The sequence below is a fragment of the Globicephala melas genome, chromosome 6 (genome assembly GCF_963455315.2).
Source record: "Globicephala melas chromosome 6, mGloMel1.2, whole genome shotgun sequence".
Classification (NCBI taxonomy): domain Eukaryota; kingdom Metazoa; phylum Chordata; class Mammalia; order Artiodactyla; family Delphinidae; genus Globicephala; species Globicephala melas.
Window position 1 is genome coordinate 96,206,568 of NC_083319.1, and position 15,034 is coordinate 96,221,601.

At 36.3% G+C, this 15,034-nt stretch overlaps 1 protein-coding gene across 1 annotated transcript in view; it reads left to right on the forward strand.

Annotated features, from left to right (window-relative positions):
- Window positions 1-15,034, forward strand: part of LOC115840055 (contactin-associated protein-like 3) — a 197,738-nt gene that overhangs the window by 25,038 nt on the left and 157,666 nt on the right. The window contains exon 2 of the mRNA XM_030832476.2: window positions 14,093-14,203. Within this exon, the coding sequence (XP_030688336.2) occupies window positions 14,093-14,203 (111 nt within the window). The remainder of the gene's footprint in view (window positions 1-14,092; window positions 14,204-15,034) is intronic.

Genomic DNA, 15,034 nt, shown 5'->3' on the forward strand with positions numbered 1-15,034 from the left:
GTTCTAATTGTACAGATCTTTCACTTCCTTGGTTAAATTTATTCCTAAGTATTTTATTGTTTTTGATGCTATTGTGAAAGGGATGGTTTTCTTTATTTCTTTCTCAGATGCTTTATTATTAGTGTAGAGGAATCAAATTGAGTTCTGTATGTTGACTTTGTATCCTGCCAATTTACTGAAATCGTTGGTTAATTTCAATAGTTTTTTGGCTGATTCTTTGGAATTTTCTATATGTTCAATCATATCATCAGCAAATAATGACAGTTTTACTTCTTCATTTCTGATTTGGATATATTTTATTTCTTTGTCTTGCATAATTGCTCTAGCTAGGACTTCCAGTACTATATTGAATAAGAGTAGTGAGACTGGGCATCCTTGCCTTGTTCCTGGTCTCAGAAGAAACACTTTCCATTTCTCTCCATCAGGTATAATGTTACCCTTGTATTTGTTATACATGGCCTTTATGTTGAAGTATGTTCCTTCTATACCCAGTCTGTTAAGGGTTTTTATTATGAAAGGATGTTGTTTTATGTCAAATGCTTTTTCTTTCTCTATTGAAAAAATCATTTGATTTTTATTTTTTATTTTATTGATGTGATGTGTTGGATTTATTGATTTGCATATGTTGACCCATCCTTTCATCCTAGGAATAAATTCCGCTTGGTCATCGTATATATTTCTATTAATGTATTCTTGAATTTGGTTTGCTAATATTTTGTTGAGAATTTTTGCACCTATGTTCATCAGGGATATTGGTCTATAGTTTTCTTTTCTTGTGGTATCCTTATCTGGCTTTGCTATCAAGGTAATGCTAGCCTCATAGAACAAGTTTGGAAGTGTTTTCTCCCCCTCAATATTTTGGAAGAGTTTGAGGAGGATTGGTATTACTTCTTTAAATGTTTGATAGAATTATGCAGGGGAGTTATCTGGTCCTGGAGTTTTCTGTGTTGGGAATTTTTAAATTACTGATACAGTGTCTTTACTCATTATTGGTCTGTTCCTACTTTCTATTTCTTCCTGATTCAGTCATGGTAGGTTTGTGTTTCTAGAAATGTATCCATTTAATTTAGGTTGTATTGGCATGTAATTGTTCATAGTAGTGTCTTATGATTCTATGTATTTCTGTAGTATCAGTTGTAATGTCTTCTCTTTTCATTTCTAATTTTATTTATTTCACTCTTCTGTTTTTTCCTTAGTCTAACTAAAGGTTTGTCAATGTTGTTTATCTTTTTGAAGAAACATTTTGTAGTTTCCTTGATCCTTTCTATTGTTTTTCTGGTTTCTATTTCATTTATTTGCATTCTGATACTTACTGTTTCCTTAGTTCTGCTAACTTTGGGCTTAATTTTTTCTTCTTTTTCTAGTTCCTTGAGGTATAAAGTTAGGTTGTTTACTTGAGATTTTTCTAACATCTTAATGTGTTTATTACTATAAACTTTCCACTCAGATCTGCTTTTGCTGCATGCCATGATATTTGATATGTTGTATTTTCATTTTCATTTGTTTTGAGATATTTTTTATTTCCTTTTTGATTTCTTCTTTGACACAACGGTTGTTTAGGCGTGTGTTTACTTTCCACATGTTTGTAGATCTTCCCATCTCATTCTTGTTGTGGACTTCTAGTTTCATGCCAATTGTGGTCACAGAAGATAGCTGATACGATTTCAGTCTTCTTAAGTTTGCTAAGATTTGTTTTGTGACCTATCATATGATCCAGCCTGAATGTTCTATGTGCACTTGAGAAGAATGTGTGTTCTGCTACTGTTGGATGGAATATTCTATATGTGTCTATTAAATCTATTTGTTCTAAGGTGTGGTTCAAGTCCAACATTTCTTTGTTGATTTTCTGTCAAGACAATCTATCCATTGCTGATAGTGGGGTACTGAAGTTCCTACAATTACTGCATTGTTGTCTGTTTGTTCCTTAATATCTATTATTACATACTTATATATTTCAGTGATCAGGTTTTGGGAACGTACATATTTATTATTGTTATATCTTTTTCATGTAGTGACCCCTTTACTGACCTTCTTTGTCTCTTCTTACCTTTTTTGGCTTGAAGTGTGTTTTGTCTGATACAAGGATGGCTATATCCACCTTCTTTTCATTTCTATTTGCTTGGAATATCATCTTACATCCTTTCACTTTGAGCCTACGTGCCTGTAGAGCTGAAATGAATCTTCTGTAGAGAGCATAGAGCTGGACCTTGGTTTTTCAGCCATCCACCCACTATGTGCCTTTTGATCGGTGAGTTCAATCTGTTTACATTTAGGGGTGATTATTGATATGTAAGAATTTACTAGTGCCATTTTATCTTTTGCCTTCTGCTTATTTTGTCTCTCTGTTGTTCCTTTTTTCTTCTCTTTCTGTTTGCCTTTATAAGTTGGTGGTTTTCCATGGTGATTTGCTCACTCTCCCCTTTTTTATGTTTATGTTTCTGCTCTAGATTTTTGCTTGTTGTTACCATGAAGTTTACATAAAACATCTTACAGGTAAAATAGCCCCTTTCCTGCTGTTGGCAGTTTATCTTCATTCACCTATAAAGGTTTCATCTGCTTACTTACTCTTCCCCTTTCATATTTTTAATGTTAGAAATTATCTCTATGCTGTGATTTCATTACCAAGTTGTAGTATCTATAGCTATTTTTAACGCTCTTTTCCTTTAACCATTATATTATAGTTAAGAATTTAATATACTGTTCTAAAAAAGATTTACAATATTCTAATTATGAGTATTTATCATCTTAATCAGAGTTTTGTGTACTTTTGTCTTTTTGTTTCAGCTTGAAGAGCTCCTTTCAACATTTCTCATAAGGCAAGCCTAGTGGTGGTAAACTCCCTCAGCTTTAGTTTGTCTGGGAAAGGTTTTAATTCTCCTTTATATCTGAAGGATAACTGCCACATAGAGTATTCTTAGATGGAAATTTTTATCTTTCAATATTTTGAATATGTCATTCCACTATCTGTCTCCTGACCGGAAAATTTTCTGCTGAGAAATCTACTGTAGCCTAATGGGGGTACCTTTGTAGGTTGCTGTCTTTCCCCCGCACCCCCGGCTGCCTTTAAAATTGCTTCTTTATGATTGAATTTTGATAGCCTCATTAAAATGTGTTTTAGAGCTCTTTTTGTGATGAGATAACAAGATATTCTGTTAGCTTCGTGGATCTGTATATTCATCCCATCCCCAGGTTTGGGAATTTCTCAGCTATTATTTCTTTAAATAAACTCTGTCCCCTTCCCACCCTCTTCTCCTTCTGGGATGCCCATTATTCTTATGTTTCCCTTTCCAATAGAATCAGATATTTCTCATAGGCTTCACTTTTTAAAAATCTTAGTTCACTCTCTTCTTCCACCTGAATTATTTCTATATTTCTGTCCTTGAGCTTGCTAATTCTCTCTTCTACCTGATCTGCTCTATTTCAAGTGCATTGTAATGCATTCTTTATCTCATTTATTGAGTTCTTCAGCTCCAGAAATCTCTGATTCTTTTTTAGAATTACCTCTTTGGTAAAGTATTCCTTCTGCTTGTTATTTTCATTCCTAATATCATTGCATTGTCTTTATGAGTTTTCTATTGAATTTCTTCATAACAGCTATTTAAAACTCTTTATCAGTTAGATCACAATATTCCATACCTTTGGGTTTAGTTGCTGGAAAATTGTCTGTTTTTTTTTTTTTTTTTTTTTTTTTGCCATACCGTATTACCATGATTCCCTAAATAAAAAATGGAACACCATTTTTATTTAGGTAAGACTGTGTTTACTTTGATCCTAAGAATGCAACAGGTTGGTAGTTAGGAGCCTTCCTTTACAGAAGGTGGCGCTATGGCACAAGTTTTTGGTTTCTCTTACCAGCGTTAACTAGCGGCTTCTAAGATTGGGAACCCACACAGTTAAGACAAAACAAAACAAAAACAACAACAAAAAAACAACGCGCGGTGGCAGAATGTGGGCACGGGGGGAGGTGCATGTACTTAGCACGTGGGGCTTTGTGGGTGTCCATGGCCTGGTAGAGGTATCCTCAAGTTGGGATGGGGGCGGAGTCCCAGGGGTCCTTGGGTGGTCGGTCCCCTTGCCTCCAAGGGCAGACAGCAGGAGACATTTTACTTCAGTTCTCTTTGTCTATCTACTTACCTTTCCTTTCCCTCTGCGCATTCACTGCAGTATCTCCTCAGAGGGAGAAACTGGTCCCGCCAGCTGTAACACATGCAGCTGGACAGACTTCCAGTCACTGCCTTCATCCTCCACCTCCTCTGCCAGAAAGGTTGTGCTGGCTTGCTGCCAGAACAGCAGCCGCCTTCTATGCTGTCACAGCCTCCTGCCACCAGCTCTGCAGCCACTTCCCTCGATCTCTGCTACCTACTCCATGGTCCAGTCCACCCACTTTGGATGCACAGGTGGATGGATCTCTTGGATGTCGGTGTATGCTGTGGATAGATGCTTTTTTTTTTTTTCTGGTTATGGACGTCCTAATAGTTGTAAATCAAAGGAGAGAGAGAAAAAAAGGAACGATTCACACTATCATGGTACTGACATCACCCCAAAACTGCATATTTCATTGCTCTGTGACTATTTCAACAATTTGAGTAAGTTGTGTGGAATATTAGATTTTGCCCCTTAGATGGATATTTCAGATTTATATACAAGCAAGGAAGTTTTCCAGTTAATGAGCTATGGATAGTGAAAATCTTTTAAAACTAAATATTTAAAGTAATATCAATACTAATATGAGTCAACAGCTGAGTTTCCCAAGTGCATCTTTCTGGGCACTAGCGTGATAGGGCTTCAGATTTTTGAAAGTATGTCTTTTACACTGCCCAACTCTCCAATTCTCGTTTAATAACCACAGAACATAATACAGATACCAGGGCTGCAATTTAGTGCATACTCTTGGTGGCCACATTGAGGGTCTCTCCTGGCACAGTTGAGGTTTTCATCCACTGCAGAGATCTCTCAGCTCCTGTCCCGAGTGTTGTACATTTCCTTCTCTGAAGAACAGAATGTGTCTTCCTTAAGTACACAAATAAATCCTCTCACTAAATCAGAATTTCAGGGGCAGGGATGGGGAATTGCCCCTTGGGTATCAGTGTCTGAAAAACTGCTGTGTCTATTTCTCCCCTGAATTTCATTGCACAAAATTATACAATCTTGATAAATCTAGAGATGTTACTTCTAACACAGACATGTTCTAATCTTTCCATTTGTGAATTATTTATGAAAAATATCTGAGTGTGTCGGATTGCTGAATTTTACTGACATGCCCTGTTTAAGCAGGAATGAGAATGCCTTCTGAAATGAATACTTCATTGGCAGTCCTTTCCTATTAGTGAGAACCCCTCTTCTCTATCTATATTTTCCCGGGTCCCACTATCACATACCTACCTCACACCCAGCCTGGAAATTAGACTGCATGATTTTTCTGTTAGGATGAAACTTGGCTGTTTCAATGTTTTAAGCTCAATATATTTCAGGGTTGAAATATAACTGAGATATGGAGATTTAAGAAAGTTGCTCTTGGACTTGTGATCAATTTAATTCAGGAAACATTTATCAAATGCTTACCATGTGCCAGGCACTGTGATAGAAGCTGAAGAAATAAAGATAAATAGTGGTTCTTTAAAAAAAAAAAACAGTGCTCTTCCTATATGAGAAGCAGTATGATTCATTAAACTGGCGCAAGTTATAATTTTAGAAACACTCCCATCACTGGGAATCTGTTCCTTTTGCTGAATATAATTTTTCAGCAGTCATAAGGGAATAATAATTGGGCTAATTAAAATTGACCTTTAAAACAGGTCTAAATCCTTGTCTGCTTAGGGTGCTGAAGGAGGACAATCCATGAAAAACTACAACCGTTCTCCCTCCAGATATTTGATTCCTCTGAAGGCTGGTAGAGTCACACATCCTCGCACAATTTTAAAACCATGAAGGGATAGAACTAAGTTTTATAAATGGGCTCCTGGATGTATAACTGGGGGAGAAGAAACCTGAAAGTTTCTCTTCTTTCTCAGTAAGTTATTTAAATCATAGCATTTATTTTTAAGTGAATACTCAGGGTAGTTGATAAAGAGAAAGCCCCCCCCCTGCCCTTTTTAAAAAATAAACTTTATTTTTTGAGCAGTTTTAGGTTTATGTAAAATTGAGCAGAAAGTACAGAGATTTCCCATATACCCCCTTCCCTCACACATGCTTAGCCTCCTCCATTACCAGCATCCTTCTCCAGAGTGGTGTTGATAACTTTTTTTATTTTACAATTGATGAACCTGCGCTGACACGTGATAGTCACCCCAAGTCCATAGTTTATGGTTCACTCTTGGTGTTGTACATGCTGTGGGTTTGGACAAATGTATAATGATGTGTATCCAGCATTATATTATTATACAGAATAGTTTCACTACTCTTAAAATCCCTTGTGTTCCTCTTATTCATTCCTCTCTCCCATCTAAACACTGGCAACCACTGATCATTTTACTGGCTTCACAATTCTGTTTTATCTAGAATATCATATAGCTAGAATCATATGGTATGTAGCCTTTTAAGACTGGCTTCTTTCACTTAGTAATATGCATTTAAGTTTCTTCTGTGTCTTTTCATGGCTTGATGGATCATTTCTTTTTATTCCTAATGTTCCACTATATGGATGTACCACTGTTTATCCATTCCCTACTAAAGGATGTCTTGGTTGCTTCCAAGCGTTGGAGTTTAATGACTAAAGCTGCTATAAACATTTTTGTGCATGTTTTTGTGTAGACATAAGTTTTCAATCTCTTTGGGTAAATACCAAGGAACATATTTTGGATTGCATGTAGGAATATGTTTAGTTTTGTAAGAACTGGCCAGTCTTCCAAAAAGGCTGCACCATTTTGCATTCCCACCAGCAATGAGAGTTCCTGTTGCTCTCCATCCTCGCCAGAATTTGGTGTCATTAGTGTTCCAGATTTTGACCATTTTCATAGGAGTGTAGTGGTATCTCGTTGTTTTAATGTGCATTTCTCTGAAGACATATGATGTGGAGCATCTTTTCATGTACTTCTTTCTCATCTGTATATCTTCTTTGGTGAAGTGTCTGTTAAAGTCAGCTTTGGACCATATTTTAATTGGAGTTGTTTGTTTTCTTATTGGTAAGTTTGAGTTCTTTGCATATTTTGGATAAAAGTCATTTGTCTGATGTGTATTTTACAAATATTTTCTCCCATCGTATGGCTTGTGTTTTCATTCTCTTGACTGCCTTTTGCAGGGCAGACATTTTTAATTTTAATAAAGTCCATCTTATCAATTCTTTTCTTCATGGGTCGTGGCTTTGTGTCTACAAAGTCTTTGCAGAACACAAGTTCATCTAGATTTTCACCTATGTTATCTTCAAGGAGTTTTATAGTTTTGTGCTTTACAGTTAGATCTGTGAACCATTTTGAATTAATTTTTGTGAAGGGTGAAAAGTCTGTGTCTAGATTCATGTTTTTGCTTATGGAAGTCGATTTGTTCCATTACCATTTATTGAAAAGACTAGCTTTGCTCTATTGTATTGCCTTCACTACTTTGTCAAAGGTCAATTGATTATATTTGTGTAGGTCTACTTCAGGGCTCTCTGTTCTGTTTCACTGATCTATTTGTCAGTTCTTTTGCCAATACACTGTCTTAATTACTGTACCTTTATGGTAAGTCTTGAAATCAGGTAGTGTCATTCCTACCACTCTGTTCTTCTTCAATATTGTTTTGGTTATTCTGGGTCTTTTGCTTCACCACATAAACTTTAGAATCAGTTTGTTGATATCCACAAAATAACTTGCCTGAATTTTTATTGAGATTGCCTTGAATCTATAGATCAAATTGGGAAAAACTGAAATCTTGACAATATTGAGTATTGTCCATGAACACGGAGTATCTCTCCATTTATTTAGTTCTTCCTTGATTAATTCCTCAGAGTTTTGTAGTTTTCCTCATATAGATCTCATGCATATTTTGTTAGATTTATACCTAAGTATTTTATATTTTTTAGGTGCTAATGTAAATAGCATAGTGTTTCAGAGTCCTAATTCCACTTGATCATTGCTGGTATATAAAAAAACAATTGACTTTTGTTTTTTAACCTTGTATCCTGTGACCTTGCTATAACCACTTATTAGTTCCAGGAGTTTTTGCATAGATGATCTTGTCATCCATAACAAAGACATTTCTTTCCTAATCTGTATCCCTTCTGTTTCCTTTTCTTGTCTAATTGCATTAACTAAGACTTCTAGTAGGATGTGGAAAAGGAGTGGTGAGAGGGAAAATCTTTGCCTAGTCTTGACCTTAGTGGGGAAAGTTTCAAGTTTCTCACCATTAAGTGTGGTGTTAGCTGTAAGTTTTTGGTAGATATTCTTTATCAATTTGAGAAAGTTCAACTCTATTCCTAGTTTACCAAGAGTTTTTACCATGGATGGGTGTTGGATTTTGTCAGATGCTTTTCTTCATCTATTGATAGTACCATGTGATTTTTCTTTGTTAGCTTGTGGATGTGATGGATTACATAAACTGATTTTTGAATGTTGAACCAGCCCTGAATACCTGGAACAAATTCCACTTGTTTCAGTATGTAATTCTTCTTCTATTTATTTCAAATCTATTTGTTAAAAATTTTATTTTATTTTACTTTATTTTTTTTTGGCCACACCGTGTGGCTTGTGGGATACTAGTTCCCTCACCAGGGATTGAACCCGGGCCCCCTGCATTGGAAGCATGGAGTCCTAACCACTGGACTGCCAGGGAATTCCCTGTAATTCTTATACATTGTTGGATTTGATTGCTAATATTTTGTTGAGGATTTTTGCATCTGTGTCCATGAGAAATATTGGTCTGTAGGTTTCTTTTCTTGTAATATCTGTGATTGGTTTTGGTATTATGCTAATATTAGCCTCATAGAATAAGTTAAAAAGTATTCCTCTGCTTCTATCTTCTAAAAGGGATTATGGAGACATGGCATGATTTCTTCCTTAAATGTTTGGCAGAATTCACCAGGGAAGCCCTCTGGACTTTGTGCCTTCTGTTTTGGAAGGTTATTATTATATTATTAAAAGAATTATTTGAATTATTGTTTCAAAATTTTTAATAGATATTTGTCTATCTCTGTCTGACTTATTTCACTTAGTATGATAATCTCCAGGTCCAGCCATGTTGCTGCAAATGGCATTATTTCATTCTTTTTAATGGCTGAGTAATATCCCATTGTATATATATACCACATCTTCTTTATCCATTCATCTGTCCTCAACAAAATACTAGCAATCCAAATCCAACAATACATTAAAAGGATCATACACTATGATCAAGTGGGATTTATCCTAGGGATGCAAGGGTTTTTCAGTATCTGCAAATCAATGGCTGTGATTCACCACATCAACAAGTTAAAGAAGAAAAACCATATGATCATCTCAATAGATGCAGAAAAAGCTTTTGACAAAATTCAACACCTATTTATGATTAAAGACTCTCCAGAAAGGGGCATAGAGGGAACATATTTCAAAATAATATAGGCCATATACAACTAACCTACAGCTAACATCATACTCAACAGTGAAAATCCAAAAGCATGTCCTCTAAGATCAGGAGCAAGACAAGGATGTCCACTCTCACCACTTTTATTCAACATAGTTTTGGAAGTCCTAGCTATGGCAAACAGAGAAGAAAAAGAAAAGGAATCTAAATTGGAAAAGAAAGAAGTAAAACTGTCACTGTTTGCAGATGATATGATATTAGACATAGAAAATTCTAAAGATGCTACCAGAAAACTACTAGAGCTCATCAGTGAATTCAGTTAAGTGGCATTTTCTTTGCTGAGGAATTTTTAGCCTAGTTTAGACCATAATGCATATTGGAAAGATGCCATTTATATACAGTTGTGTATAAACTGGATTTGAATGTTCTGAAGAAACTAAGAGCACGCATCACCCATGAGCTGTAGTAATCCAAAGAGGTTTGTCTGGGACTGTTTTTTATTTATGGAGGGGGCAGATTTAAGTAGTTTTAGGAGGAGGTCAAGCGTTTGGAAAACACCCAGATAGTGTCACTTAGATTGAGAGGATTAAGGCAACTATGTTTTCCCCAGCTATGGGAAGTTCCAAATTTCTAAGATTTTACCTGGAGAAAAAAAAATATATAATTTTTAAAAACAGAAGCTGAAATATTGTTTAATAATTTCAGTATAAAGCTGTTCTGTTGGCAGGACAAACAATAGGCTATTGATTAAAATGATGTTACAATAGGTACAGCTGCTGAGACAATGTTTGATTATTTAATACATAAGAATTTATTATAGAAGCATGCACACAAGGATGTTCTGAGCACTCTGATCTGAATCATACATAAATCATTATGGTGGTCAGAAAGAAAAAGACAAATACCGTATGCTAACACATATATATGGAATTTAAGAAAAAAAATGTCATGAAGAACCTAGGGGTAAGGCAGGAATAAAGACGCAGACCTACTAGAGAACAGACTTGAGGTTTTGGGGAGGGGGAAGGGTGAGCTGTGACAGGGCGAGAGAGAGTCATGGACATATACACACTAACAAACGTAGTAAGGTAGATAGCTAGTGGGAAGCAGCCGCATGGCACAGGGATATTGGCTCCGTGCTTTGTGACAGCCTGGAGGGGTGGGATAGGGAGGGTGGGAGGGAGGGAGACGCAAGAGGGAAGACATATGGGAACATATGTATACGTATAACTGATTCACTTTGTTATAAAGCAGAAACTAACACACCATTGTAAAGCAATTATACCCCAATAAAGATGTTAGAAAAAAAAAATCATTATGGTGTGTTTGTATTTTCTATAAGACACATTACAATGGATCATCAGTTTCCCTTTAGAGTTCCTAAGCTTTTCTGAGCTTCTGAGTACATTTGAGCTCTGAGTACATTTGAACTTTTGAAGGAATGAGCGCATTTCAAAACTGAGATTATTTCATAGAATAATTTCTTATTAATGTGAGTGTTATTATGAAGAGAAATAAACTTGCTTTAGCCTATTTAACTGTAATATTATCTGTCTATTTTCATTTGTTAATTCTTATAAGGTTATTACTTGTACTCACCTCATTTTCCCCCTAAGTGGTAAATAGTTGTACTTTTCAGTTGTTTTGCCATCTCGTTTGTTAAAAACAATTATTTATGCATAATTGTTGTAGCTTTGAAGCATTTCAGAATTCGTCTTTCTTTTTTGGATAGAAATAGTATCTATCAGACTTTTGATAAGAATAATATTCAGTGGAAATCAAATATTTTTTAATGATTCCAGAAAAAGAAAATTAAATTGTGTCTTAACAATTTTGGCTCCAGAAATCGTAGTATAAGATATAGACATTTCAGATTAAAAACAACGGTTAAGGAGATTTTTGGGGGGCACCTGAGACTTCACCTTACTTGAATGTAATTTAGTTAAAAACACAGTGAATGTACAGAAAATACTGTCCAAACACAGAGCCGCTCTTTTCCAAGTACCTTATTGGACATGGTCACATTTTTTGATCACGTGCATTCTCAAATTTGACTGTGTGGAAGTGAGTTGGAACAACCAATTAGGGTTGTAAAGAAAATGATCACTTTTAAAATTGTTTCTCAAAGGCAAAGATGACTTCATAAGAGCAAGTACATCTTACTCTTTCTTTTTTTCAAGACTAAGATTCATATGCCTTCTCTTGAGGAAAGAACAAAAAATGAGAATATGGCTTGGAACATTGAATGCTGCCTTCTATATCTCTCTATAGGGAAAACGTCCTTATAGAATATTTTGAAGAAGCTTATGTGATGACTTGTCTTACCATACTGAAAATAATAAAAGCAAACACTTTAAATCCTCATAGAAACCCTATGAGTTGTGTGATTCCCCTTTGTCCAGTTGTGTGATTCAGGTGTGTGACATCCTCATTGTACAGATGAGGTAACTGAGGCTTAGGGAGGGCCAGTGACTTCCCAAGAGTAGGCAGCTTGGTAAATGCCATGCCCACACCCTGTCTGCCTCCAGGATCTACACTTGGTCCTCACTGTTTCCAACCCAGAAAGGAGAGACCCCAATATGGTGAGATGAGAAAGATGTGAGCAGAGGGGACTGAGTGGGGAGCGTCTGGGGAGACTCAGAAAGGAAGCCGTGCTGGGGGGGTGGGGGAGGCTGGGAAAGGAGCAGGCTTCCCAAGCTAAACAGTTGATGGAGATAATCTTCACTTACCCTCAACCAGCTCTGTGACTTTGAGCAGGTTAGTTAGATCCCTGGGACCCCTTTACCTAAAGGGGGAATGATGTAGGCCTGGTCTGCTCAACAGGCTGTCACCCCTGAGAAATTGTCACGTTAACATTCGAGTTAGCACAGCTGACTGTGGATTGTGGATGATCCCAATCTTCTGGAATTTTCTGAATGGCTAATAATGCCCCAGTAATGTCTCAACAGCTTTGTACTTGCAGTGCACACACCACGGGTGCTTGTTTGCTCTTCCTTGTGCCACGGACCCTTCGGGCACTTTGCTGAAACCTGACCCCTTCTCACAGCAATGCTTGTAAATGCATAAAATGTATACATAGGGTTACAAAGTAAATAGTTATATTGAAATGCTGATATCAATGTACTAGAAATTGTAACATAATGTCTTCTTAGTTATTAACACATTATAAAACAAGATCTAGTGGTGACTTTAATAAATACTGTTATTTTGAAGTAAAGGGGACCATAAACAATATTTCTAGATATCTGTGACAACGATTGCTATTAAAATATCTGTAACTTATGTTGGTAACAAATGCACGGGCACTGGTGAATACAGTCTGGTTTGTCTACATTTTTGACTGAAGAATATGCTAAATTTTAGCTAGAGGTTAGTGAAAATAAAGATGTAATTTGTTCTATTCATCTCAACGGACCCCCTATATCATATTTGTACCACATGTTAAGAACCCCTGAGCTCTGTGGTTCACTGCTTCAAGATCTGTGAAAAACCCTCCTGAGCTTTGATTGAACTTCTAATGAATCTTTAGATCAAGCTAGGGAAAACCAGTACCTTAAAAGTAGTCTTCCTATTTGCAGTCATTGTAGTCTGAATTTATGTAGTTTTTCTTTAATGTCTTTCAATACAATTTTTATAATCATCTCCATAAATGTCCTGCAAATTCTGTAAGATTCATTCTTAGATACTTTATATGTTTTGTTAGTATTTGCTATTCTATTTAATTTAATTTCTAACTATGGATAAGTTTAGAAATACTATCAGCTTTTGTATAATGAATTGTTAAGCTAGCCAGTGACTTTCAGAATTTCTACCTCCATAATCATATCATCTGGAAACGATAACAGTTGGGGTTTTTTTCCCCTATTTTGTGCTTTTAATTTTTAAATTTTCTCATACATACTGATAGGACTTCCAGTGCAATGTTCAATAGAAACAGTGGTGCCTGTGAAAGTGTTCTTTCTGAGTTTCAAGGAAATACTTTTAATATTTTCCCATTTAGGAGTGATGTGCTGGAACCAATTTTTAGCAGCTAGCAAGAGCCAATCATTAACTTCTCATGAATTTGCAGGAAAATACAATCATTATTAATAATTAAATTATATAAACGTAATTAATTAAATCATATTAAAACAAAAGTAATACATTCTGAAAACTCACCACTTCCTACTTTATTTTATGTCATCTTGCTGTTATCAGTGCTCTCGAGGTTATTTACATACCTTGTGTCTGCGTGGTGAAAATACTATATAATGATGTGATGTGTGCATTCTTTTTCCGACTTCATGGTCAGTGACATCACGTTGATAGCTTTGAATTGGCCATGGTACGAGTATTTACACCATAGAAAGTGGCAAATGCTACCAATCAGGGTTTTTAATTTTCCTTAAGAGCCTGTTGTTAAACATTTACTAACACACCTCTGATCAAGACTGATGTTTGCCACAGGCTCTAGCATTTTCCTAGCCTGTTAACTAAAAAGAAAGGAAATTAAGGAAGAAAAGAAGGGAGGGTGGCAGGGAAATAGGAAGGAAAGGAAAGTAAAAGGGAAGGAAGAAGAGAGGAAGAGAAGACAGGAAAGCTTTAATCAGTGTATTAACCCAAACGTGGTGTTTCCCCCCAGATAGCTGTGATGCTCCTCTGGCGTCTGCCTTGCCTCGGGCTTCCTTCAGCAGCTCCTCAGAGCTGTCCAGCAGCCACGGCCCTGGCTTTGCAAGTCTTAATCGCAGAGACGGTGAGTCTGCAACTGTCTTTCTTGTCAATCTACCTTGATTCTTTCACAGACAGAATTATTTTCATTTTTAGTTCATATTCCTTCTTATAGCTCAAAAATTAATTATACTGAGTTTAATGAAATTGAAGAAAGCAGCAGGTTCATCATATCAGCTAGTATTCATCTGCTACCTTTCTTCTTGCTTATCATCCATTTTTTGGTTTGTTTTGATATCTTCCTTCCCTATTGATTGCCAGCAAATGGTCATCAATAAGATTTATGAGAAGGGAATTGTCGGAGCCTAGATTATTTCCAGGGTTATCCTCCAAGGAAATTCAGTGGAGCAGGCTTTTCTCCGACACAAAATAATGCCATACTTTGCTGGGGATGAATGCCTACCCCCCAAAAATGGACCTTTGTCAGTAGTATTTATATTTTGTGATGCTTAGACCTCATCTTTTTGCATTCTCATTTTACTACTCTATTTTGTATAGCAGCTTGTCTGTACATATCTCTTTTTATCCAAGGCTTTCACAGTGTGCTTACAAATTGTAATGAATTCAGCTACATAACATCCCTAAAGAAAATGTACGTTTTACGATCAATGGACTTCTTTTCCAAAGGCTTCTGGCTAAGTGAGCAGTCAAATATGGATAGATAATTTAGTACTCATGGTTTTATTTGAGCATCTCACCCTTGCATTTCCTGACATGATCCTACACTGAATTTAATTAAAAAGAAAAAGGAGCCGTTGCTTTAAGAAGAGTAACGGTGTGTCCCTGGGAAGTGGTGGGGGCTTTGGAACAGAGTGCCTGGCCTCCTGCCCTTCTGGGCATCCTGGATTCCTCACTG